Source organism: Lepidochelys kempii, chromosome 10, assembly GCF_965140265.1.
Source record: "Lepidochelys kempii isolate rLepKem1 chromosome 10, rLepKem1.hap2, whole genome shotgun sequence".
Classification (NCBI taxonomy): Eukaryota; Metazoa; Chordata; order Testudines; family Cheloniidae; genus Lepidochelys; species Lepidochelys kempii.
In genome coordinates, this window is record NC_133265.1 from 70709937 (window position 1) to 70733736 (window position 23800).

General features: G+C 47.8%; 3 protein-coding genes across 4 annotated transcripts in view; 2 read left to right on the top strand and 1 right to left on the bottom strand.

Moving 5' to 3' along the window:
* Positions 1–378: 378 nt before the first annotated feature.
* MRPS11 (mitochondrial ribosomal protein S11) lies at positions 379–7118 on the bottom strand. Of its 2 annotated transcripts, none has more exons than XM_073304178.1 (6): positions 6967–7118; positions 5361–5480; positions 4995–5093; positions 3626–3755; positions 1248–1313; positions 379–737 (listed from the first exon to the last, which is right to left on the bottom strand). In XM_073304178.1, exons 1-6 carry the CDS (start codon positions 7017–7019, stop codon positions 630–632), a joined length of 576 nt encoding a protein of 191 aa, XP_073160279.1. In that variant the 5' UTR covers positions 7020–7118; the 3' UTR covers positions 379–629. The 2 variants fall into 2 exon arrangements, with proteins under 2 accessions (XP_073160279.1, XP_073160280.1); XM_073304179.1 differs by having other exon boundaries at positions 5361–5442; positions 6967–7114.
* Positions 7119–7183: 65 nt separating this feature from the next.
* MRPL46 (mitochondrial ribosomal protein L46) lies at positions 7184–12183 on the top strand. Its single transcript, XM_073304177.1, has 4 exons — positions 7184–7432; positions 8480–8672; positions 10492–10665; positions 11761–12183. Exons 1-4 carry the CDS (start codon positions 7199–7201, stop codon positions 12009–12011), a joined length of 852 nt encoding a protein of 283 aa, XP_073160278.1. The 5' UTR covers positions 7184–7198; the 3' UTR covers positions 12012–12183.
* Positions 12184–17635: 5452 nt separating this feature from the next.
* NTRK3 (neurotrophic receptor tyrosine kinase 3) overlaps positions 17636–23800 on the top strand; it is a 455727-nt gene continuing 449562 nt past the window's right edge. Inside the window, exon 1 of the mRNA XM_073304182.1 lies at positions 17636–17702. Within this exon, the coding sequence (XP_073160283.1) occupies positions 17674–17702 (29 nt within the window). The 5' untranslated portion in view covers positions 17636–17673. The remainder of the gene's footprint in view (positions 17703–23800) is intronic.

Sequence of the window (23800 nt, forward strand, 5' to 3'; positions counted from 1 at the left end):
AGTAAATACCACCAATAAGCCAACTGCAGCAAAGGCAAAATGAAGCAACAAAACAAACCTACAGCAGCAATGACTTCAGACTCCTCCACTCAGCGCAACTAGAGGAGCTGGCTGTTCTGCACCCCTCTCACATAGCAGTACTGGGCTCTGGTGGGAACACCACGCTTTGTAAGCTAGATGGAGAGAAGAGGTTCTCCACTTCCAGCTTCCAAATCTCTGTGTTTGGATAAAAGGGAGATGAGAAAAATCTGCCAGTCATTGCAAGAGGGTCCCTTCCTAATGACAAGAGTAGCAGCACCTGGATTTGTCAAGAGCCACATATAGCAGTGACAGGAGGAAAACAGCAGTTGAGAGAATAATCCAAAATGCTTCCAAGTAGACATGGCCATCACAAAGACTAAAACATTTTATTTATTAACTTTACAGACAATGCTTCCTACTCAGAAAGTAAATACAGGCTCGCTTCAACCACTAGGCTAAAGACCAGGGTTGTGTCCATCCTCTAAGTTTCTCCTAGGAAAGGCTTCCAAGGAACACGTCCTGCCAAGATCCATCAAAGACAAAATTCAAAACTAGTTCACAGGGCACCAAGCTGATACTGTACATGGTGTCTCCCTTCCACTCCCCTCTCAAAGTCTTCGTGCCTTCCGAGGACGGCAGCCGTTGTGTGGAATTGGGGTATTGTCTGTGATGGAGATGACCTCCAAACCCCCCATGGTCAACCCCTTGATGGCAGACTGAAAGAGCAAGAGAATGGACATTAGACTGCATGCTGCACTATTACACCATCAGCACAGACCGGCAGAAAAGTGAAAGGTATCTTTGAGGAGGCAATCTGGAACAGGGCGATCTCTTTGGAATAGTCTTAACTATCAGGAAGCCCTGTTTGGTCCCAGATGGTCCATTCCTCCTGGCTAGGGCAGGATTGTTTCTTACAATGTATTCTCCATTGTTTTGCTACTCTAGTTTGAAGTGACGTAAACAATTTGGCTTTCACTCAGGCCCTTATACAAAATTATTCTAGGATCTCACCAGGAGGACATTTTTTTTTTCTTTTTGTGATTAATGCTTTGGGGTGACAAAACAGTAAATTCCCTCCAGCACCTCTGTCCTTCATATCAGTTTCAGAAAAGCAGGTTAACAGGCAACATAATTCTGTAGGCCTGAATAAAAAACCCTGCAGCCCTCAGAGAAAGGAACAAATAGGTGAGGGCTCATGCCAGTGAAGAGGAATCTTAGGCACTTACCATACGCCCAGGGCCCAGACCTTTCACCACCACTCGCACGTGGGACACACCCTTCCCGCAGGCTTTCTGTGAGGAAAAAAGAGCTTTTAGTGATGAAAGGCAGGCAGGTCAAAAGGTATCTCTCTGGATTAATCCCTTTCATCCACTCTCACAAGCTTCTTCAGATAGAAAGGAAAATGGAATCAAGAATGGTTCCTGGGAGATAAACATGGAGATCATTTGGATAAAGCCAGGGATTTGGGGAAAGATAGGAAATGCGTGGCCGGGGACAGATTTAACACAACATTATGTACAAAGAGGAAAGGGGAGCTGAGAAGGGAAGCTGTCTTGGGTCATGAGTTGAGGCAGCAGATGTTGTGTCCTTTTAAGGCTAGTAGGTGACCAAATTAGGGAGGGCCTAAAAGAACTTCAAATCAACAAACCTTACCGGTTTCTCCTAATGTGGCGCAGCACTACCACCTAGTGGAGATCTCTAACCCTCCCTGATGGTGCATGTTAAAAGTTGTCTGGGGACATGTTTACACTTTAAAATGCTACAGCCGCAGAGTTTCAGGGCTTGTCTACACTTAAAGTACTGCAGCTGCACTGAAGCACTTCAGTTAAAACACTACCTACGCCGACCGGAGGGCTTCTCCCATTGGTGTAGGTACTCCACCTACTCAGGTTAGGTTGGTTTAACTGCATTGTTCGGGGTGTGGATTTTTCACACCCCTTAGCAACAGAGTTATACTGACTTAATTTCCTAGTGTAGACTGATGGGGTTCTCCCATTGGTGTAGATAATCTACCTCCCTGAGAGGCAGAAACTGGATTGACAGAAGAATTCTTCTGTGAATTAGCACTAGGGTGACCAGATGTCCAGATTTTATAGGGACAGTCCTGATTTTTGGGTCTTTTTCTGATATAGGCTCCTATTACCCCCCACCTCCTGTCCCGATTTTTCACATTTGCTGTCTGATCACCCTAACTAGTACCATTTACATTGGGAGTTCCAATGGCATAGCTACATCTCTTGGGTGTAGATTTTTCACACTTGAGAACTATGCCAATGTTTGTTCCCAGTACTGACCAGGCCCCAGGATTACAGGGATAGAGGCTAATTTCTGACACTGGCTGTTTGTGAGGGGTAACAGTACAGCACTGCACCTGTATTCTAAGAATCAGTCCCCGATGCATAAGATTAGTGCTGGAAATGGTTCTTATTCATCTAAACCAATCGCAACATGTTGTTCTTCCCACAATAGGAAAGAAAAACTCCAGAGGCTAAAGGGTTAACTAGAGTGAGTTCTATCCAGTTCAGAATGGGGATACTTTAGGTTTTCATTCTCACTGCGCCCCATTCTGCAGTGCTGGAGTCTGGGACACAAGCAGTCTCATCTTCCCCCACACATCACACACAAAATTCGGTTCTTTTAGAAATACTTACACTAGATCCACAGGACCAGATATTAAACTCTTGTGTGAAACTGATAACTGAAAGTGCAACTGTGTCATATTCTCAAAGTCTGACCATGCTCTTTTAGGAATGAAGGGTTACCAGAATGGCTCAGATCTTTGGTGTGATATTCTGCCTCCAACAGCAGCTTACAGCTGAGACTTCACCAGGCCAACTATGCGGTGCTGCTCATGGAATAATTCTAAACACAGCAATTCCTTCCTGCCCCTCACACCTGCTCGGTTTGTGCCTAGATTTCATTTCCCCTTATTTGGCTTTTGAAAATAAATGGTCCATGTTTCAAGTGAGACCATCTGAGCAAAAGCTACTCTCAAGGCAGGGCCACAGCTCTGCACAAGGTAACAAGAATTTCTTACCCTGGATAAGCTTATAACTGAAATGGAAGCTCTGTCTCTCACAACAGCAACTGCCATTTTACCAATGAGTGACACTGCTTATGACAGCATCGATATGTGGAAGGAAAGTCACAGCTGAGTAACCTGTTTCCATCTGGGCTTAATAGTCAAATGAAATGTGCTGCTTAACATTTAGACCAATGGTTTAAACTACAACACTGTCCAAACTGGAGCCAAAAAAGGATAGGAAGTAACTTACATTTCTCCATTACAGGCCACTAAAGCCACCACATTTTCATTTAAAGCTCCCATTTCACATACAGTTTATCCAGGCTGAGATGCTCATCATGGCCCCCCACTCAAAGGAAACAAGGGCAGCAATGTGTAAATGGGGTGTACTGCTCAGACACACAGGAACTGGCAGACTCTACTTCTCTCCTCCAACAGAAGACAGAAATGGGAGAAGGAAGCAGAACTTCAGAGCCCATCCACAAATGCATTCTGTTGGCAATCACTGCACTACTAGCACACCTCCTCCGAACTCAGCAAGATTAGCCTCAACAAGCAGAGTGACCAGGCCAGACTCACCGCTGCTGCAGCAATGCCTGCAGTCTGTGCTGCAATGGCAGTGGCCTTCTTGGCATTTCTGAATCCTTCTGTGCCACAGGACGTATGGGCAAATGGCAAGTTCTCAGGACTGATGACCTGGATGTGGGTGCTGGGGATGAGAAAAAGGGGGGTAGGAAGCCATAAGAAAGTAATTCTCCAATCTTTTCTTGCTCTGATTATCTTCAAGGCCACCCAGAAGGCCCCACCCAATACCTCTACACTACTGCACTCTAGGCCAGTGGTTCTCAACCAGGGATACGCAGAGGTCTTCCAGGGGGTACATCAACTCATCTAGATATTTGCCTAGTTTTACAACAGACTATATAAAGGCTAGCGAAGTCAGTACAAACTACAATTTTAAACAGACAATGACTCGTTTATACTGGTCTATAGACTATACATTGAAATGTAAGTACAATATTTATATTCTCATTGATTAATGTTATAATTATATGGTAAAAATGAGAAAGTTAGCAATTTTTCAGTAATAATGTACTGGGACGCTTTTGTATTTTTATGCCTGAGTGTGTGAGCAAGTAGTTTTTAAGCAAGGAGAATCTTGCAGGTACACAAGACAAATCAAACTCCTGAAAAGGGTACAGTAGTTTGGAAAGGTTGAAAGCCACTGCTCTAGGCAACAATAGAAGGCTCTGCAGCAGCCCTGGTTTGTCTTAAGGGTGATGCTAGAGTGGCAGAATGAGAGAGTACTGTCTTTTGGGGTAATATACACCTGCCAGAAATTGCTCAAATTTCCAGACCCACTTTCCCACTGCATATGATTCACCACCTCTGCTTATTTTAAAATGTACAGAACACCTTTGTTAAGCTTCAGAGACCTTCACAGAATTATAAATTATGTCTCATTGGGGGACACCACTGAAATGCAACCACCTCTGGTGAACAACACGGCAGCTGTTCAACAGCTGAACAGCAATATTGCAACAATGTAGGACAGGAAATGATCAGATTCCTGTATCCTGTTAAAACTGCCTGTGGAATATAGGGGGGACAAGATGTAATTACCCATACCTGAATTTGGTCAAAACATGCGATCAACAGCTTTACTCTTGTGAAAGGCACTATGTGTTAATGGCCTTGGTCTTACATTTCCCATTACAGTTGGCACCTCCAGCACTGCACTGAACTATTGCTTCAGTACTGACTCATAAGAAAGAGTGCTGTCTCCTGAGTCACTACTTCCAACACTACTTCCCAGCCTTTTCCATAGAGACCTCCCATCTAGCCAAGATCAGGGCCCAGTTGCTTAGCTTGGGTGTTCTCAGCATAAAGCGGTACTGCTGCAGGCCCTTTTACATGGGACCTGTATACCAAGAAGTTTGTGTCTTACTTGTTGTACGTAGCTTTGATGTGAGCTATTGGGATATCTTCATATTTCTTTCCACCCCAAGTTAAGGAACTTCCTTGTCCTGGTACTGGGGGGAAAAGGCTGAAAAGTAAAATAAGAGGAATCAAATACTTGCAATATCACGCAATGGTAATTTTTAATACAGTCTTGGAATTTAGGAAAAATGTGGATTAAATGCTGCCAAACGAAGCTCAGAACTTCTTATATAAACTGTGTTTGCGATTGTTTCACGTCACTTGTTTCCCTTACTTTCCTGAAAGATGCTTGAGGTGATTCACCCCCCTGATGGGAGACAGATGAAGAGACTTTACACCACAGCTTGGTTTGGAGCCATACAGGATGCCTCACCTGAAGTCACTCTTGCTTTGGTTTGCTGTCACCTCAGGTGCAACACTGGTATTCTCCATTTGTTCCTGCAACCTCTGGAAACCTGTGTGTATGTCACGACACAATGCAACATTGTAACCACTAGGTGAAAGAAGTGGGAGAAATAGATTAGGATTTCACAGCTACACAATAGTCTTTTACATTATCTTTTGCCACCTCACATAAGACCTCCCATAGTATATTTTCGCACAGGAAACAACCAAAGCTATTTGCTAACTGTAGGACTATCTCAAGCAGTCAACATCACCCTCACGGTTCCCCAGTCACCTTGAGGAATCAAGTAGTAACCACCCCAGGAACATCACTTTTTCAAAGGGACATTGTCAGGTGTCCACATTCCAGTTTTTTATAAAAACAAACAGTTGGGCAAAACTGAGGACTGTTTTCACAATAAAAATAAACTCAGACAGCATGCTGGCAGTGCACAAGAAACAGAAATGGAAAGGGACTAGGCTAAGTTCACTGGCCAGGAGCTAGGGAGGAGCAAAAGCAAACAAACACTGAAATGAGCACTGAAAGGTATTTTGTTATAATCCTTTTAGTGGGACAGAGGAGGGGATTTTACGTTTCTGTCAAAATACAAACAAAATTAGACAACATCCATTCTGAAGAGAGACTTAACTGGGAGCACGTTTGAAAATAAGACTGTTCATCAATAAAACAGTAGTCTTGCCCAATCATTTCCTGCCAAGCCTATGCTATACCCTAAGAGCCTCAACCTCAAGCCCTGGATTTCTCTATTGGTCTTAGATTCTGCACAAGTTGATCTGTTGACATGGAAACAGCAGCAACAACACACAGTATGATCTTATTACAGGTGGAGTTGGGAAGGAGGGTGCTTGTTAAACATATGTAGTTTTAATAATTGAGCTAGTTCTACCCAAAACAATCTCTTCCTACCCAGCAGAGACCTTCCCTGTGTGTATCAATCAGAATTGCTGACTTCAGTAGCTACCTATGTTTCATTAGTTGGAAAGTGAACCGGTTTCTGTCTATTGCACCTCATGCTTCGTCTACACAAGGGTGAACGGAGTTGCAATGACAGGGCCCAAAGCCTGTAGACAGGAGCAGAACATGAAGACGGTGTGATTGCACAGGTATCCCCGGGGAACAGAACCTTTATTACCGGTGACCATACCCAGCCAGAGGGAGGCTAGCCCGAGTCCGCAGGGTTTTGGGGGGGGGGGGGGGCAGAACAAATGTTTTCATTTGCGCTCTGCGCCATCTGGCTCCGGAATCAGGAAAGATGAGAACAGCGAAGGAGCCCCACAGCGCCCCTTTGGCGGAGTCACTGCTTGGGGCAGGGGCAGCCTGAACCCACAATGCAGCCCAACGCGAAGGGCGGCTGCAGTCTGTAAACCACCCCCAGGGCGCTGCGGTCAGCCCAGCGCTGGGACCCCAACGCCCTGCCGGCCGCCCGCCCGCTCCGCCCCCCACTCCCCAGGCCCTGGCCGCCCGCTCCCCCCTTCACGCCCAATGCCCGGGCCGCCCGCTCCCCCCGCAACTCCCCGGCCGGCCGCCCGCTCCGCTCCCCGCACAGGCCCTGGCCGGCCCCCGCTCCAGTTACCCCAGTCCGGCCCCTAAGAACCGCTGCCAGGCAACCACCGGCACCCGGGTCATGGCCCTTCCCCGCTGCCGTCCGACCGGCCCCAGAGCGAGGAGCCAAGGGCCCAACCCGACAGAAGAGGGGAAAGGTCAGCGTCGTGCATTGTGGCCTATGGGAGGAAAGATGGCGGCGCCCGGATGGCCCTGTGGTGCGGTGCATTGTGGCCTATGGGAGGAAAGATGGCGGCGCCCGGATGGCCCTGTGGTGCGGTGCATTGTGGCCTATGGGAGGAAAGATGGCGGCCCCCATGCAGCGGGCACTGTGCGGTGCCGCGGTGCCATGGCGGTGGGCGCTTGGCCCTCGCTGGCTGGCCGCCGCGGCCGCGCCCCGGTGGCGGCTCGTGGGTGCGCTGTGTCTGCAGAGGCCGCCGAGCATCACGCAGGCCCTGAGCCCGGAGCAGGAGGAGATGGCGCAGCTGGTGCACCAGGTAGTGGGTTTGGGGGGAGGCGACCCTCCTGGGGCGGGGAGCAGGAAAACCCCCCGGCGTACCTGGGGATGGGGCTGGAGTCGGAGCCGCTCCCGCCCCCGGCACTGGAGCTGGTCCAGATCTGTGTAGGCCACATGCTGTGTTTCCCCCGGAGGAGACTGCTGCCTCCCCTTTGTCAAGCTCAGGCGTATCAGACCTGAGGAAAAGCAGTTTGTTGTGCCTCTGGGCTGGGACCCACCTGGAAAAGTCCCCTGTCTAAAATGCAAATAGTTTGTAAAGCACAAAGTTAAAACCCGGGTTAAAATGCCCCTTTGTAACTGTACTGGGGCAAGACACAGGCTGTGCCCCAGGAGTTTCAGCACTTTGATGCAGGAGTTGCTGGGTGAGGTTCCATGGGCTGTGATGCTCAATCAGCGTGTCCCCTTCTTGCTCTAAGCACTGTGACTCCGCTTCCATGAGTAGCGTTCTAGCGTATGGATGGTGTGGGGTGTGGATGGCGCACTAGGCATGTCCTTTGAGTCATGAATGCTATGTCCCCGGCTGCGCTAGTGGGAGCTGGGATCCCACAAGTGGTGGGGGTGACTTGTTGGGAAGAGAACACTCCCTTCTGAGGCAGTAATGACTCCAGTGCCTGGCTGTAGTTCTCAAAGGGGATATCCGCTATACGTCACATGGAGGCCATGTTACTGTGAAACCCTCAATTTTTGGATTTCCTGATTTATGTGCATTTAGATTCCAGACTACAATATTGTGCTAACATATTTTTTGTAGTGAGTACATAACTGTATTTACAGTGGGCTAGCATCTCCTTATGTCGTCAATATTAGATGTGATCTCTGCACAGTATAACTTTAACCTCTTGGGGTAGAGCATATTATGTTCTGGGCAGAGACTTATTGTCCAGCACAAAGAAATAAACGCAAGCCCTGTTTGTGGCAATAAAAAATTGCTTTATTCTCTACGTGTGACCTTGGATAACAGCGCTAGTAACTGTGACCCATAGTGGGGCTCCTGATACTTGACAATTCTCTATGGTGTTCTTTCCAGATAGAGGTGGAGAAAAGCAACTTTTCAGACCATGAGATCCGTCGCTTGGCAGAAGAGGAGCAGCTGCGGAAGATGAAAGACAATATACAGGATGAGGAAGCGGACTCTGGGCAAGCTATTGTGTTGGCCCAAGACCTGGAGGATGCCTGGGAACAGAAATTCCAACAGTTCAAAGCTGGCCCACGAATAACAGGTTCTGATCCAAGTTCTCTCAGCTGAGCAGGAGAGGGGTGGGGCCTCCCTGGTCTATCTGAACGTGGTTGACTTTGGTATAGTGGAGTGGAGGTGAGGCAGGGTGCTGAGCCTTCAGGAGGAGGGAGCTTCCATGGGACTCCCATGACTCCTTTCAGCTATTATAGGAGGAGTTATCTGGTCTGTGAAAAGAGCTGTGTTCTGTTCCTTTCCTCATAGAACCTTTGAGAGAGGATAAAGTATGGAGGCTAGTTATTCTGTCCTTATCAGAAAAACCATGACCAGCCTGACTCCCAGTTGTAGTTCACAAGAGCACACAATACTAGTGTTGTTTTTATGTAGGTCCTGCATAATCATTGACTATTAGTTATTAGGTACTAAGTTGAACTAGAAACTTCAACTACTTGCTTTAAATGGTCTTTTTTAAAAAGAAGAGCATCTAAAGTCCAGTCCTGCTTTCACCTTTATGAAACATGACTGAAAATCAATGGATTCTGTCCAGATCCCCAGGTGGCACCTATTCTGTTGTATGTAGGTTCTTATACTTTGCTCATCACGATAGTATCTGAGTGCCTTCCAGAATTGCATTAAATAACACGACTAACTTCTATCATATTCATATCATCTACCCAGTGGGAGAAGCATGTGTAGTGGAGTGTCTTGAGAACATAAGAATGGCCATACTGGGTCAGAACAATGGTGGTTCTAATCCATTATCCTGTCTTCTGACAGTCGCCGGTGCCAGATGCTTCAGAGGGAATGAACAGAACAGTGCAATTTTGAGTGTTCTATACCCTTTTGGGTAGTCCCAGTTTCGTGCAGCTGGAGGTTTAGGGGCACCCGGGGCATGGATTTGCGTCCCTGTCCATCAATGGCTATTTGCCAAGATGGTCCTATCCTTCATGAATTTACCTAATTTTTTTTTAACCCCATTATACTTTTGGCCTTCACAACATCTCATGGCAATGAGTTCCATAGGTTGACTGTGCATTGTGTGAAGAAGTGCTTCCTTTCTTTGATTTTAAAAAACAACAAAAACAACAAAACCTGCTGCCTATTAATTTTGTCCGGTGACCCCCTAGTCCTTGTGTTATGTGAAGGGGTAAATAACACTTCCTTATACACTTTCTCTACACCATTCATGATTTTATAACCCTCTATCATATCCCCCCTTAGCTGTCTCTTTTCTAAGATGAACAGTCCCAGTCTTTTTAATTTCTGCTTGTATGGAAGCTACCATATCCCTAATCACTTTTGTTGCTCTTCTCTATACCTTTTCCATTTCTAATATATCTTTTTTGTGGTGGGGTGACTAGAACTGAATGGAATATTCAAGGTCTAGATGTACCATGGGTTTATATAGTGGCATTATGATATTTTCTGTTTTATCTATCTCTTTCCTAATGGTTCCTAACACACTGTTTTTGACTGCCACCGCATATTGGGGAGATGTCTTGTTTTGGTAGGTTTTTTTATTATTATTATTATTTATTAATTAAATATACCTATTACTGTGGGTGTATGTTAGAAAAATCAATATCAAAGAAATGTGCCTTGCACTTGGAATGGAAAGTAGTGAGGTTTGTGATGTTTCTTATTTCTTGGGGGAATTTATTCCACAGTCTTGGACCACCCCTGGAGAAAGTTCCTAGAGCTGATGAGAGCATTTGTACCTAGAAGCATCACTCGGAATTGTTCCATGTGTCCTTGTTGTCAGGGGTCTGAGAGACAGGAAGGCATGGGCTCTGATGAGCTAGGTACTGGATGACCCCATCCCACTTGGAGCCTATCTGTCTCTGGAATCTGTTCTCTCTTGGCAGATGCTGATAAACGCAATGACCGGACATCTTTGAACAGGAAGCTGGATCGGAACCTGATGCTTCTGGTCAAAGAGAAAGTTGGCAACCAAGAGTTGTGGCTCCTTCCTCAAGCAGAGTGGCAGGCTGGAGAGACGTTGCGAAGCACTGCAGAGCGAGCTTTGGCTACTCTCTCGGGTAAGTCATCTGCTGTGCAGCTGCTGCCACCCCTTCCTGTCCTCATTTCTTTCTCTTGTGTCATTACTGGGATATTATCAGCTCATACTAGTAGAGCCCCATTATACTCCATTAGGATTGGCCAGAGAAAGGGCATGTAGTAGCAGATGGGGTGGGTTGAACCCAGTGGGGTCTCTGAGGAGAGTTGTGTCTGGGTAAAGTTGCTTAGAAGCCATGGGGTATTGCCCATTGCAGGGAGAGTTGCTCTACATTCCAGCTCAGCTACTAGTGTATAGGCTCTCGACAGGGGGCACTAGGTGCCCCAAGCTATGTCTACACTTAAAGCGGCATGTAGAGTACAGGTACCACACATGCAGCGGCAGTGAAAGGCAGGCTGCATCCACACTTAGTAGAGGCACCACAGAGAGAGACGTCGGCAGTGGAGATGCAGAGGGACACTGAAACTGCTTTTTTCAAAAAAAAAAAAATAAAATAGCAGCATAGACAGGGGAGGTGCTGCTTAGTATGTAGAGAGCCTGTGTGGGGTGCGTACCCGGAGTTCAGGCATGTAGGGCACTCCACTCATCAAAGCCATGCCTCACCATCTACCCTGTCATTTATACCCTGCAAGGGGTGTGTGTGTGGTGTCTGTACTCTGCACACCACCGTAAGTGTAGACTTACCCTGTTGTCGGGGAAAGGGCTTCTGTCTCCATCACACACACAGCCCATTAGCAGCCTTTCTTGGCACGTAAAGCCTATCCTCAGCCAGGTCTCTTCTTGCTTCCCAGCAGGGGAGCACTGTGGAAGCCGCACAGTTATCCTGACAAAGGGAGGGGGCATTTTATGATCCCCTGGACCACACTACCTCTGGCCAGTCTTTGCGTGGGGTTATTGAGACTCCAAAAAGGGTCCCTAAGAGGGAGGTATGGCACAGTGTGGACCTGTGGGAGGGGGTGTTGTTGCTAGAAAGAGATAACAGAATTGAACCAAAACTAAGCATGACGAGTCCTTTACTGTCCCACTGTTACCCCTTAGATGCGGCAGCTGCTGTCATTGTATGACCTGATCTCTTGCTTTGTTTTCTTTCCCCTCTGGACACCCTTGGACCTCACAGGAAATTGCATCCAGGCCAAATTCCTAGGGAATGCACCATGTGGGCTTTATAAGTACAAGTTCCCCAGGGCTCTCAGGACAGAGGGCAGTGTGGGGGCCAAAATATTCTTCTTCAAAGCTCTCCTCCAGAGCGGTGATCTGCCCCAGGCAGAGAGGAAAGAAGACTACGTGTGGGTCAGCAGGGGGGAGCTGGGGGATTACTTGAAACCGGACTACCTAACACAAGTCAACAGATTTTTGATGGACCAGTGAAAGTCAGGGCTGTGCTCCAAGCAAATGGGGAGGACGCAAAAAACAACTTCAGACAGGTGCATTGCCTCTGTGTACAGAGAGTGGCATTTGAAGAAGGATCCAACCTCCCCCTTGTTTTCTGTTCCTCTTCTCTAGGCCTGTATCAAATAAAAAATATTAAAACCTCTGCTAAGTGAAGAGTGTTGTGCTTATGTTGCACCCTTTAATGCCCCTAGGATTCTCCTTTTCCCCCCTCCCAGCTGTGCCATTCCCTAGGTCTGTGGTACCTCTCTTCACTGGATCCCCATAGTAGCCTGAAGCTCAAATGGTCTCTCTGAAAAGCTGTACTCTTCCTTTAGCAGCTGTTCCTCAATAAAAGGAGCAGTGAGTGAGCTCCCTTTACTTGCTTAGGTGGGATGAGACACTGTTAGAGGAGTAAGAAGGGGATTTACCAATTAGTTGCATTGGGAAACCTGGCAAAGGACCATGTTTAAAGTTCCCCATTTTTAAACTCTGTGTCCAAGCCTTTAAGTCCTTAATCTCCTTCTGGGTTATTGTGGCCCCTCTGGGGAGGAGGCGCACCTGTCAGTGTGTGGGGGGAATAGCAGCCACCTGCTTCTCTAAGGAATTCAGCTTTCATTGGCCTGGAACGTGGGAAAGCAGCATCTTCAGTAACACACTGGTCCCTGTTGATGCAAATTGTACACACTGCTGAGTCCCATCTATCCTCCTCTTTAACCTGCCAGGGGGTCCTTTGACCTCTCCAGAGGCAGCCACTGTAATTTATCTAACGAAGGAGAACTGTTCTAGGCCAGTGCTGTGTATTAATTTTAGAAAGTATGTCTGAGTGGCCGCCACAATATGGTGGCTGAAGACAAACTGTCCTCTCAGCAAAGTGGAGCATCTGACCTTTATGCTCTGAGCCATGCCCCAGGAAATGTTCGTGCTACAGCTGAGGACTTGGCTTCTCTTCTGTTTCTATCTGCATGGGAAATTCACAATGAAAGTCAAACTGCTTAAGTCACATGCAGCTGTTTCATCCCTGTCTGTGGCACTCCCGGGCCTTGTAAGGGTGCAGCAGCAGGTGGTGTGTTGGCCACGTACCACACAACTCTCTTTCTTTAGCATAAAGACCATCATGTAGCTTTCCTGTCACCATTCTGACAGGGCTTCTGTGACGCCATTGCAATCCTCTAGTGCAGAGGTTCTCAAACTGTGGTCTGTGGACCACCAGTGGTCCGCGAGCTCCATTCTGGTGGTCCATGGGTAGTTCCCTCTCAGGTGCTCACCTGGGCAGCCGCACATGAGAGAATGAAGGGCCACCCACCTAATGAGTGGAGCCGTGCAGGCATGGCTCCACTAATTAGCTGCCTGAACCCTGGAGAAGACACACATATAAGGTGATGTGGTGGCCTTGGAATAGGGGGCAGGTGGGAGGGGGCAGTGGGGTGAGAAAAGGGGGTGGGGGAAATTTGGGACGTGCAGGGCTGTGGCGGCCAGAGAAAGAGGTGACTTTCCCCAGCTCCAGGGCTGCGGCTTCCGGGGAGAGACGGCCCTCCTTCCCAGCCCCAGCTCGGGGACTGCTGCGGCGGGGAAGAGAGGGCACATCCATCATATTAGAAAGGTGAGACTACTGATATTAAAATGAGTTGTGTGTTTTTATTTGTAGAACAAAAAAAGTTTATTAAGGTTTTTATATAGTGGTTTTATCCAAAGCGCTTTACAATAGTTAGCTAAGGATACAAACAACATTTGGAAAGATCATTAAGTGGTCCACCGAGACCCTCAGCAATTTTCAAGTGGTCCGTGGGGGGAAAAAAAAAGCTTGAGAACCACTGCTCCAGTGTGTGAGTGAAGCCTGACAGACTTAGAAGCACAGAAAGCAGAGCTGCTGCTTACACTCTGCCCTTACCTACTGTCCAGCAAGTATCTTCTCAGTCCCATCAGGAAGTTCAGCATTAGAGTTGCCACTTCACGGATAGGAGAAGGTATGGAGGGGACATGACTTATCCAAGGGCAGTCTCTGTCAAGCTGGATTTAGAAATTCCTGGCTCCCCATTCCTACGTACAGCTTGTTAGGCCAGAATTGCTAACCTTACTTGGTAGTGCCTCTGTTATTTACAGTGACTTCAGATTACAGGGTAGGGGGGTGATTTTTTTGAAGACTGTCCCATGCTTGCGGGGCTCTGCCTTACCCATCTCCCCACTGATGGTCTGATTTCCAAAGGCATTTTCTAACTGAAAGCTTTGCCGACTTTGGGTTAGGTATGGATCTGGTGCTCACTGTACTTTGTGGAGCAACAACCTTCTCAAGTGGCACAGGGAGAGAGGAGAAAGCAGTTCTGAATCATCTCGGGAGAGTCAGGGCTTCAGGGGACCAACAGGAGATTGCAATATGTATTTTGTCAACCCCTTGGGAACTGTTGAGCTGCAGGCTGCAAATTAAAGCTGTTAATCACCCATAAGCAGTCAGAGATGCAGCCTTCTGTTTTCTAAAGCAAGGGAATTTCAATGCTTGTAATAAATTATATAAAAACCCCTCTCTTCTTAGATTGCCCTGGGAGGCTCAGTGGGGAGCTGAACCATCGCAGAGAGATTAGGGAGAGGGAGAGCAGGCTGCAAAGAGAAACTAAATAAAAGCAGAGAATGTGCCCTGGGTCTGTGAGCTTAGTTTGCCAAGGTCTGGTGACTCCAGCTTCACCGAAAGGGGCAAAGGGTTGGACTTCAGCCCGCTGTGATGCTAAAAGCTGTCTGCAGCAGGAGGAGATGGGCACTTCTTTCCATCCCTGCTAAGTACCTGTTTGTTCTCGGCCCCGGCCTGTCAGGCACACCTCACAGTGGGGTGTTCCCGGTCTCCATGGCAACTGGAGGCAGACCAGATCTTTGTTCTCAGCCTGGGCTCAGAGCTGCCCCTCAGGAAGGACTGTTGGAGCTCGCCTCCACGCTCCAGAGCTCTCGTTCAGAAACCCTGCAAAGGCTTTTAACTAAATGTCTCTCTCTTCGTTGGCTTTGAGGTTTGTCAGAACAAAAAGAATTCCAGTTGGCTCTGAGGTGGTTTTGAAGGACAGCAGCTCTCCAGGACCCAGCTCCAAGCTGGCGGGTGGGTGAGGTCCATGCCCAAGCAGGTTGCGTGGAAGCTGCCTTCCCTGAAGCCAGGCCAGAATCAGTGGCAAGTTGTTTTTTTTTCTTTCTTTCTTTCTTTTCAGCGCCCCCATATGGGATCCCTATTCCCACAGTTTGCCTTGCAAGCAGGAAAGTTTCATGAAACCGCCTGAATCCCCAGTGCTGAGAAGGCTCCAAAGCATCCCCTCTTCCCACAAGATGTTTTACCTGCAAGGCCTCTGCTGCCAGGAAAGATGCTAGCTCCTGTGACTTTTCTGCTACCAATGAGTTGTTTATCTCGAGAGGCTCCAGCTCACTCCTCATTCTGTGTGGTCAGGCCCTGCTCAGCCTGGACTCAGCAGCAGGGAGCAAAGGGTGATGCGGTGATTCAGATCCCTTTCCCTGGAAGATAGACCTACCTCCTTTCCCCTTTCAGCCTCCAGGGCTCCCACAGGAACTTATATCATCTGTGGGGGGCACAGCAACAAAGCTGTCGTTGAGGCTATATACAAAGTAATACGTCCCACTCTCCTTCCAGTGAGAATATCTTCAAACTGATTTATCTCAGCAGGTGTTCCCTTTGAAACCTCTCTGCTCCTCTAGGCTCCAGCTTAGATTTCACATGAGGAAGAAGCTGTTACAGCCTTTCCTGAGAGGTGGAAGACTCGGGCTGGGATTCTTTTGTGGCGGGGGGGGAACATCTAGCCCCATAAGCTTCTGGTGATTTTTTTGGATTTCCAAGTTTGGGCAAACCCTCCCTCTATTACCTTAATGATGGGCCCTTATCTGTGTGAGTGACCCACTTACGAAAATGGGTACTTGAGATAATCGGGGAAAGTTATTCAATAGAGCTCATTTGTTGTCCAAAGTTTATCCTTTCCCCAAAGTGAATTAATATAAATCAAAACTAGTAACAACAAGTCTCCTTGTAGAATCTGAAGATGAAGGGTGCAGAAGTCCATTTCCTACACATTACAATGACAGAACCAGTTTCATGGGAGACATATTTTGGAAAAGGCATAAGATTCTTTGTTGTACAAAGAAACAATAGCACACAGCCTATTTTAGATCTTGGGTCTTTCATCCAGGAGGAGATCAATATTCCATGCAGAAATACTGAAATCAGTCCTTACAGCATTATCACCCCCCAAACTCAGCAATATGAAAATACACCTCCAGGAGATATACTGAAGGTATGCACGGGGAGAGTCACTCGGGGATACTTTTGGGTTCTGCTACCACAAGAAGCATTTTCAATACAAAGCAGTCCCCTTTTGGACTCAACTTCTAAATGGATATACAGCCCAATGCTTCATCAACCTTCCTTTCAAGTGAAAGGGATACATATCTACCCTACTCTGGATGATCTTATGCTAGCAATGGCTCCTGGGCCTTGTGTAAAAGCCTTCAGAAACAGGGCTTTGAGTGAACAGGTGGTAGGGCCAATTACAGCATGCTCAGAGCTCCAGAAACTAAATAATTATCAAAGACCAAATTTATTTCAGAAGAGAAACGGAAGAAGATAGTTCACCAAACATTAGCACACCTCTCTTAAGATTAAAATCCCTCTCAACTCCTGGGCTAGCTGGTTTCATGTGGATACCCAGCACAATTCTTTCTTTGCTTCCAGACAGCAATTGCAGCAGATCAGTATGTAAACATCTTCGTCCAAATCCACTACTTGAATTCACCAAGAGATGCTTTCTTAATATTATTTACAGCTGTCTGGTGTTGGGTCCAGAGAAGCTGGTGATCAGTACAGATACCAGACCCCATGTAAGGGGCACATATCTGAATTCTTGTCTGTCTTGTGGTGGGGGGAGGGGAAGAGCTGAGGTCCAAGGAGGAGACATGGAGTATAACTTGGCACAGAAACAAAGGAATGTGACCTAGACCATCTCACTGTTTGGTGTATCACAGGCCAGGCTGGAATCCTGTTGATGGACCTATTTGCATCAAAGTCCAGTTGGAAAATTGAGGTACTACTATGTAAGAAAGAGACACTTGACAGTGGAGGCTGTTCTCCCCTTATCTCAGAGGTGGACTTAAAAAGCTTCATTTACATCTCCCTGCCCCTCCTTAACCACTGAGAATTGTTCAGATACAATGGTTGGTAGAAGAGTGTTAGGCAATAGAGTGACCCAGTAATCTTTAAATTCCTTTTCAATCCTACATGGATAAATAGAATCCTCTGTCTTCTGTAGGGATGGTTTGCTGCTTTGTACGTCCCATTGTGAAGACTACCTGACATGGAGGGGACAGAGAGAAAATTCACAATTTTTTATTCCAGGACCCTTCATTGGAGGATTGCATTGTGCCCAGGTTTTTCTCAGGCTACTGCTCACTTGCTAAGGAAAGGGAAGAGGATCCCTTCCAGAAATCCCTGAGCTTCATGTCAAGGTTTTGCTGAAAATTGCTTGAGTGAAATAGCACTTTTAGAAAGAAGTGATTTTTCAGTGTTGGCAGTTATCATTCTGGAGAGTCCTCTCCAAGGGACAGTCCTAAGCTCAGGCTCATCAAAGATAAGGTCACCTCCATTTGCCCGGGAGACCGAGAACACCCATTGTGAAGACTTTCTGACATGGAGAGTCGTAGAACTAAAATTCACAGGTAAGGCAAAAATTTTCCTTTTCCCCCTTGTGTGTGTTCAGGAGCCAGTGGTCTCTGCTAGTCAGATCATGAGCTCTGGAGTAGACCATGAAGGGCTCAGGGAGTACAGTTAGTGTGAGACCCTTAAAACACAACCCTTGGAGCCTCATTCTTTGGGAGTGTTGTACTGGGAAAGGTCCTGCACTGACACCCCAGCCGCCTGGTCTCCTCCTGTCCTTAAATTCATAGAGGTTTTACTTTCTCCTCTCTATCACAAACATGTCCTCAAGCTTGCCCAAATGCACCATTTCTGGGGGGAAGAAGGGAGACCAGTCTCCAGGGCTCATGCAAGCCTTAGTCTCTCTGCTGACAATATTGGCAAGGCTGTTGTTGGTGGCAATGGGTTAGTGCTGTAGGCACCCTTGAATCGGCTAATTTGGGGGACGGTGTGTAGTATGACAAGAGCTAATTCTTCACTCCTGGATCGGAGTGTGGTTCCATCCTGCTCCGCTTAGCTGGGAAGGATGAGATCTTGTTCATTGCACTGGTAGAAACAGCCCAGGCCATCTTGTCCTGTGCCCTCAATTCTGGGTGTATCTCTGCTCTGATTTGTCCCTTCTTCCCTGGGAAAGGAAAGAGAAGATAAGGTTTGGCTCCCACTCAGCCCTATGGCCCCTCCTTCCCCAGTGTTCCCATCCCCCAGGAACAGGACATGCCTTTGGACATGCAAAAAGCCATGGCAAGCAATCCTTTGTGTTTTATTACATTAACCCTCACATCCCAGTGGGTTTGAGAACTGTCCAGGAGTGGGTACATGACTGGTAGATTTTGGCCCCAGCCCCATGTTCCCCTGTCTCATCCCTGCATTTACAGCCCCAACATTCCTGTGGTGTGAAATGCCAGTAGGGAGCATGTGTGGTGTGGGCGGGGTCTACAGGCCTCTTGCTGGCATCTTGGCTGGGCCTCAGCTGTTCTGTTTCTTGGTATATTTAATGATGGTATATAAGGCCTCCTGTGCACTCTGTTTTCCTTGCTGGAAAAAATGGTGGAGAGAGAGGGCTCTAGATTTCTTGGCAGTTTCTTTCTCACTCGATTAAACCCCCCTGAATCTTATTTGTGTTGGAAGTTCTGCACCATCAGAAGCATGAGGAACGTTGTACGGGAATTTCTCTGACAGCTCACAGCATTTCTGAGCTCTGCCTGTTTCTCCCATAAGCTGGTGTATGCAGTCTGCAAAAGGAGCCTGTGCTGAGTGAAGCAAATTTCACTCCGTGCAGCCAGGTGGCACAGTCAGCTAAGGGTTTCAAAGCCTGATTTAGGTCACCAGTGGCAAGCATTTACCTGGTCTCTCTAGTGTCTAGCGGATATTTTCTCCCACGGTATGAAACCATCCATATAACCTGACATGCCTAGCTGGCTGTGCACGACAAGTCTTGGACCAGCAGGGGTTGCTGTAGGTCAGCACTGAGGAGGATGCACAGGGATAGAAGGGAGGGTCAGGATGTGCATAACAGGGTGAGGTATTAGCAGAGAGGAGCTGACTTAGAAATCTCTTCCATGGCTGGTGATGGGACACTAAAGGGAGCGGGCTTACTACAGAGAATTCTTTCCTAGGTGTCTGCCTGATGGGTCTTGCTCACATGTTCAGGGCCTGACTCACCAGCGTATGAGGTTGGAAAGGAATTTTCCCCTGGGTCAGATTGGCAGAGACACTGGGAGATTTTCACCTTCCTCTACAGAGTGGAGCACAGGTCACTTGCAGATTTAAACTAGTGTAAATGGTGGAGTTTCTGTAACCTGAAGTCTTTAAATCATGATTTGAGGACTTCAGTAACTCAGCCACAGGTTAGGGGTGTATTACTGGAGTGGGTGGGTGAGGTTCTGTGGCCTACAATGTGCAGGAGGTCAGACTAGCTCAAGGGTGGGCAATAATTTTCACAGGGGGGCCACTCCATGAATTTTGGTAAGTCGTCACGGGCCACACATTTCTACTATATTAATGGAGGGGGTGCAGGGTCTGGGAGGGAGTTTGGGTGCAGGAGGGAGCTCCGGGCTGGGGCAGAGTTTTGGGGTGCAGGAGAGGGGTCTGACCTGGGGCAGAGGGTTGGGGTGAGGGAGGGGCTGCGAGGTGCAGGCCCTGGCCGGGAGGCACTTACCACAGGCGGCTGGTTTCCAGCCAATGGGAGCTGTGAAGACGGTGCTGGGGGTGGGGGCAGTGTGTGGAGCTGCCTCCCCCGGCCAGGGGCGCACAGAGATATGCCAGCAGCCGCTGGCTGCTTCCAGGAGTGGTGTGGGGTCACGGCAGGCAGGCAACCTGCCTGAGTGCCCTGCCTTGCCGCAGGACTTTTAGCGGCCCAGATATCGCAAGGAGGCAGCCAAAGAGCCTGGTGGACTGGACAGAAATGTTAGGCCGGATCTGGCCTGCGGGCTGTATATTGCCCACCCCTGGACTAGATGATCATGATGGTCCCTTCTGACCTTAATAAGACTTCATCTTCAAGTCAGAAAAACAAGAGAAGCAAACGCATTGAAGGTATCAAGGTCAGTGGGAGACAATTGGAGCAGGAGGTTTAAGGGCAGGGGGCTGTTTTAGATATGACTCTCGCAAGATATGACTCTCGCAAGAAGGACATTTTTCTCTTTAAGAACTTGGAATGGTCTAGTTATTACTTAGTCCTGCCTTTAGTGCAGGGGACTGGTCTAGATGATCTACTGAGGTCCCTTCCAGCCCTACACGTCTATGATTCTATCTATAAAGCTCCACAGAGGGAAACTGACTCCAGCTGGGTTTCCCCTGCCACCCAGAAGTATCTTGTAAGACAGGGACAAAAGGATATTTAATGAAATTAAAAGGGAGCAAATTCAAAACAGATACAAGGAAAGACTTTTTTCACGCAATGTGTGATTAGACTGAAACTCATTGCCCCAGGGAGTCATTTATACCAGGAGCTTAGCAGGATTCTAAAAGGGACTGGACTTTTATATAGATAAATATATAGATATAGAATAGCCAGAGTTGTTATGATTGACAACACATTTTGGAAGCGCTGTTAAACCTTATGCTTATTGGCTGAAGCCCATCTCTAACTATTAGAGATCAGGAGGAGACCTAAGATTGGGGCAGATTATCCCACATCTGCCCACTGCAGGGTTTTTACACCTTCCTATGAAGCATCTAACTTCCAGAGCCAGGATACAGGACTGACTGGACTTCGGGTTTGATCCAGTCTGGTTGTTCTATGTATCTGCCAGTAGCATCGGTGGCATTCCCATCCATGATTGTGTGTGTGTGGCCTTATAGCTCAGTGTACTCCCTGCCTGCCTTCTGCTCTCTCTCATTCATCAAAGTAATTACACACATTACATTTATCCTTTCAGGTTTTACCCTCCCAAATGTTATTCCTGAGCACTAAACCTGTGGGGGAAGTGAATTACCAGGGAAAGTAACTAGATATAATCCAAGTTTAATGGGCACATAGAAAAGCAAACCAGCTTGGGTAGGGCGGCTTAGGCAGCATCCTGCATTTGCAGGCAAATAGGAATTTATCTTGATGTGTGTATATATCCAGCTTAGTGATCTGTGAGCTCTTCATAATTGGTTTGGTGCCCTGTCAGCAGTGCTCACTCGGCAGAGCTTTGCCCCGTCTCTGGTTAATATAATGGGTCACAAATCCCATTCGCTTTTGAATTCTGAGTAATCCGTTGCCTATTGCTGTTTTGGAAGCATTGGGGGAAATCTGAGCCATGTGCTAATTATGAAATCTGGGTCTGCACATTTGTAAGCCGCTGACCTGCCCTGGGCCGGTCTTCCAAATCACCAACGTATCCCATTAGCGTCCGACACCAGTGTGCCACTCTGGAAAACAAATTGTTTTGCGATCCTTGGAATTAGAATGTTGGATGATCTTAGGAAAGCTATGGGGTGTGTTCAAGAGCAGACAGCCAAACGCGAAGGGTAGGTGCTAGTAAATCATGGACTGCTCTTGCAGACCCCAGGATCATGCAGGGGCTGCTGTGCTTCAGGGAGCAGTATGGGTGACTCTCCCTCTCTGAGTCAGGGCCGACTTCAGTGCTCCACTTGTGTGAGGGGCTCTGTGTTGCATGAAGCAGTATGGATGAATCTTTCTGACTCAGGACAGACTCTTGCCCAGCGTTGTGCTAAAAAGGGCTTGCTTCAGAGCGTGGAACTGGTGGTCCTTTTGAATCAATTCTGACCCCGTGCTGAGTAAGGGGCCATGTGCTGGGGGAAACGATGTTAGTGACTCAATAGTGGGTGCTGTCCTCTCTGAGTCAATGCTGATCCCAATCCCCTGGCATGGTGCTGGGCTGCAGGGACTTTAGAAACCTTCTAGTAGTGACCATTCTCCCAGGCTGCCTGCCTTTCTACCCCCTTGATTTCACTGGTCTGGAAACAGGATTCTTGTGGCTTCTGAGTCCATCTGCTGGTGACTGCTCTTTCCCACTGGCCTCCTAACCCCACAGGTGTAGGGGAAATCCCAGCTGCAGTGGGGCTGATGGAGGTGTGTCATTCACTTTAGATGGGGGTGAATAAGCAGATGAGTTAAGAGGCTCCTAAGGAGAAATCAACCCATGTTAATGCAAATGGTCCTAGTGGGGAGAGAAGGAGGGGAAACCCAACTGTTCTTCAGACTCCTGAGCGGCCCACCTGGGCTTCTGTGGGAGATCCCAAACCCACCTGCACTCATTGAAGCGACTTTCTGGCTACCTTGCCCAGTGGGACAAGGGAGGAAAGTTCTTGGTGTACTTCTTTCGGTCCTGTGGGTGTGCTGGCCCGGCCCAGCACCCTGCAGCCCCAGATATGTGCCCGTTCTACCATGTTAGATAGGACAGTCGAGGGTCGTTGCAGAGACAAAGCTAGCTGATTACCGCTTGTTACTGGGCTGGCCTCTTTCTTCAGACCTGCCAGCTGCTACCAGCTCTATCCCCTCTGAGTCGATGGTGATCCTTATCCCTTAAGGTGATGCTAGTGGGCACTGGGCTTCAGAGAGAGGATGCCTTCCTCTCTGAGTCAGTGCTAACTCCAATACCACATAGTGTGCTGGAGGCTCTGAGTCAGCTGCCCCAGCCACGGGGGCGCTCTCTGCTGAACCAATGCTGACCCCCATGCCCCAGTCACGGTGCTGCAGGGCTGGAGGTGCCATGTTTCAGAGGAGGCTGTGGTTGCTCATGCGTAACATTACATTAAAACCTAAGACTATCTGGGGTTGTTATAATGGGATGCAGGCCAGCCCCAGAAAGATCGAGTGTCCCATGTGCTAAATCAGTGTTTCTCAAACTTTCCAGGTTGGCAATTCCCTTATTTGAAGTCAGTTTTTTTTATTATTATTTTTTGCAATCCCCTTTCATTTACAGTACGAGAGTCTGACTGTGAATGCTTGACCCTGAAGGGTAAGCGTGTGCATGGAGTCCAGGAACCAGATTTTCTTTACTTTTGTTTGTAATAACAACTTTAACACGTCACAGCCCCCATTGCCTTCTGTGACTTCTCCTCGTCCTCACTGGTTGAGAAACACTGTACTAAGGGGTGGAGGTGGGTCTCAGCAGGGTGTGTCTTTACTATGCTTTCGTTGAATTGACCCACTGTGATCTGGGCTGCTGCTTACCTAAGAAATGCCTTCCCTCCTCTCATAGCCATGGCCTAGAGGGAGAGGAGAAGCTCCCTGCCAGAGCTGCCTTGCACTGGGGCTCTGAGGCTGTGGGCAGCTCTGGTCCATGCTCTCTGGCTCAGATATGGGGCTAGATCTAATTTAAAAGGCAAATTTGGCTTCCTCTTCTAGCAAATAGAAAAGGAGTACTAGTGGCACCTTAGAGACTAACCAATTTATTTGAGCATAAGCTTTTGTGAGCTACAGCTCACTTCATCGGATGCAAATTGGTTAGTCTCTAAGGTGCCACTAGTACTCCTTTTCTTTTTGCGAATACAGACTAACACGGCTGTTACTCTGAAACCTGTCTTCTAGCAAATGTTTGTTGACAGCAGTGTGTAGGCCAACACCTTACTGTGCCACTAGGTGGCAGGCTCTGCCTGAGAAATCCCATCAGCTTCTCCTACACTGAGCTTTTCCTTAAGCTCTCCCAGGGCATCAGCTCCATCAGTG

Bases quoted from the DNA above. Each gene is read 5' to 3' on its own strand.
- MRPS11 (XM_073304178.1), bottom strand. From the start codon at position 7,019: ATGACCCGGGTGCCGGTGGTTGCCTGGCAGCGGTTCTTAGGGGCCGGA. The intron at 5,481-6,966 runs GTAACTGGAGCG...TCTTTCACCTAG, and splicing joins TTCTTAGGGGCCGGACTGGG to TGGTTACAATGTTGCATTGT. The intron at 738-1,247 runs GTAAGTGCCTAA...TTGCTCTTTCAG, and splicing joins GTCTGGGCCCTGGGCGTATG to TCTGCCATCAAGGGGTTGAC.
- MRPL46 (XM_073304177.1), top strand. From the start codon at position 7,199: ATGGCCCTGTGGTGCGGTGCATTGTGGCCTATGGGAGGAAAGATGGCG. The intron at 7,433-8,479 runs GTAGTGGGTTTG...TGTTCTTTCCAG, and splicing joins TGGCGCAGCTGGTGCACCAG to ATAGAGGTGGAGAAAAGCAA. The intron at 8,673-10,491 runs GTTCTGATCCAA...CTCTCTTGGCAG, and splicing joins AGCTGGCCCACGAATAACAG to ATGCTGATAAACGCAATGAC.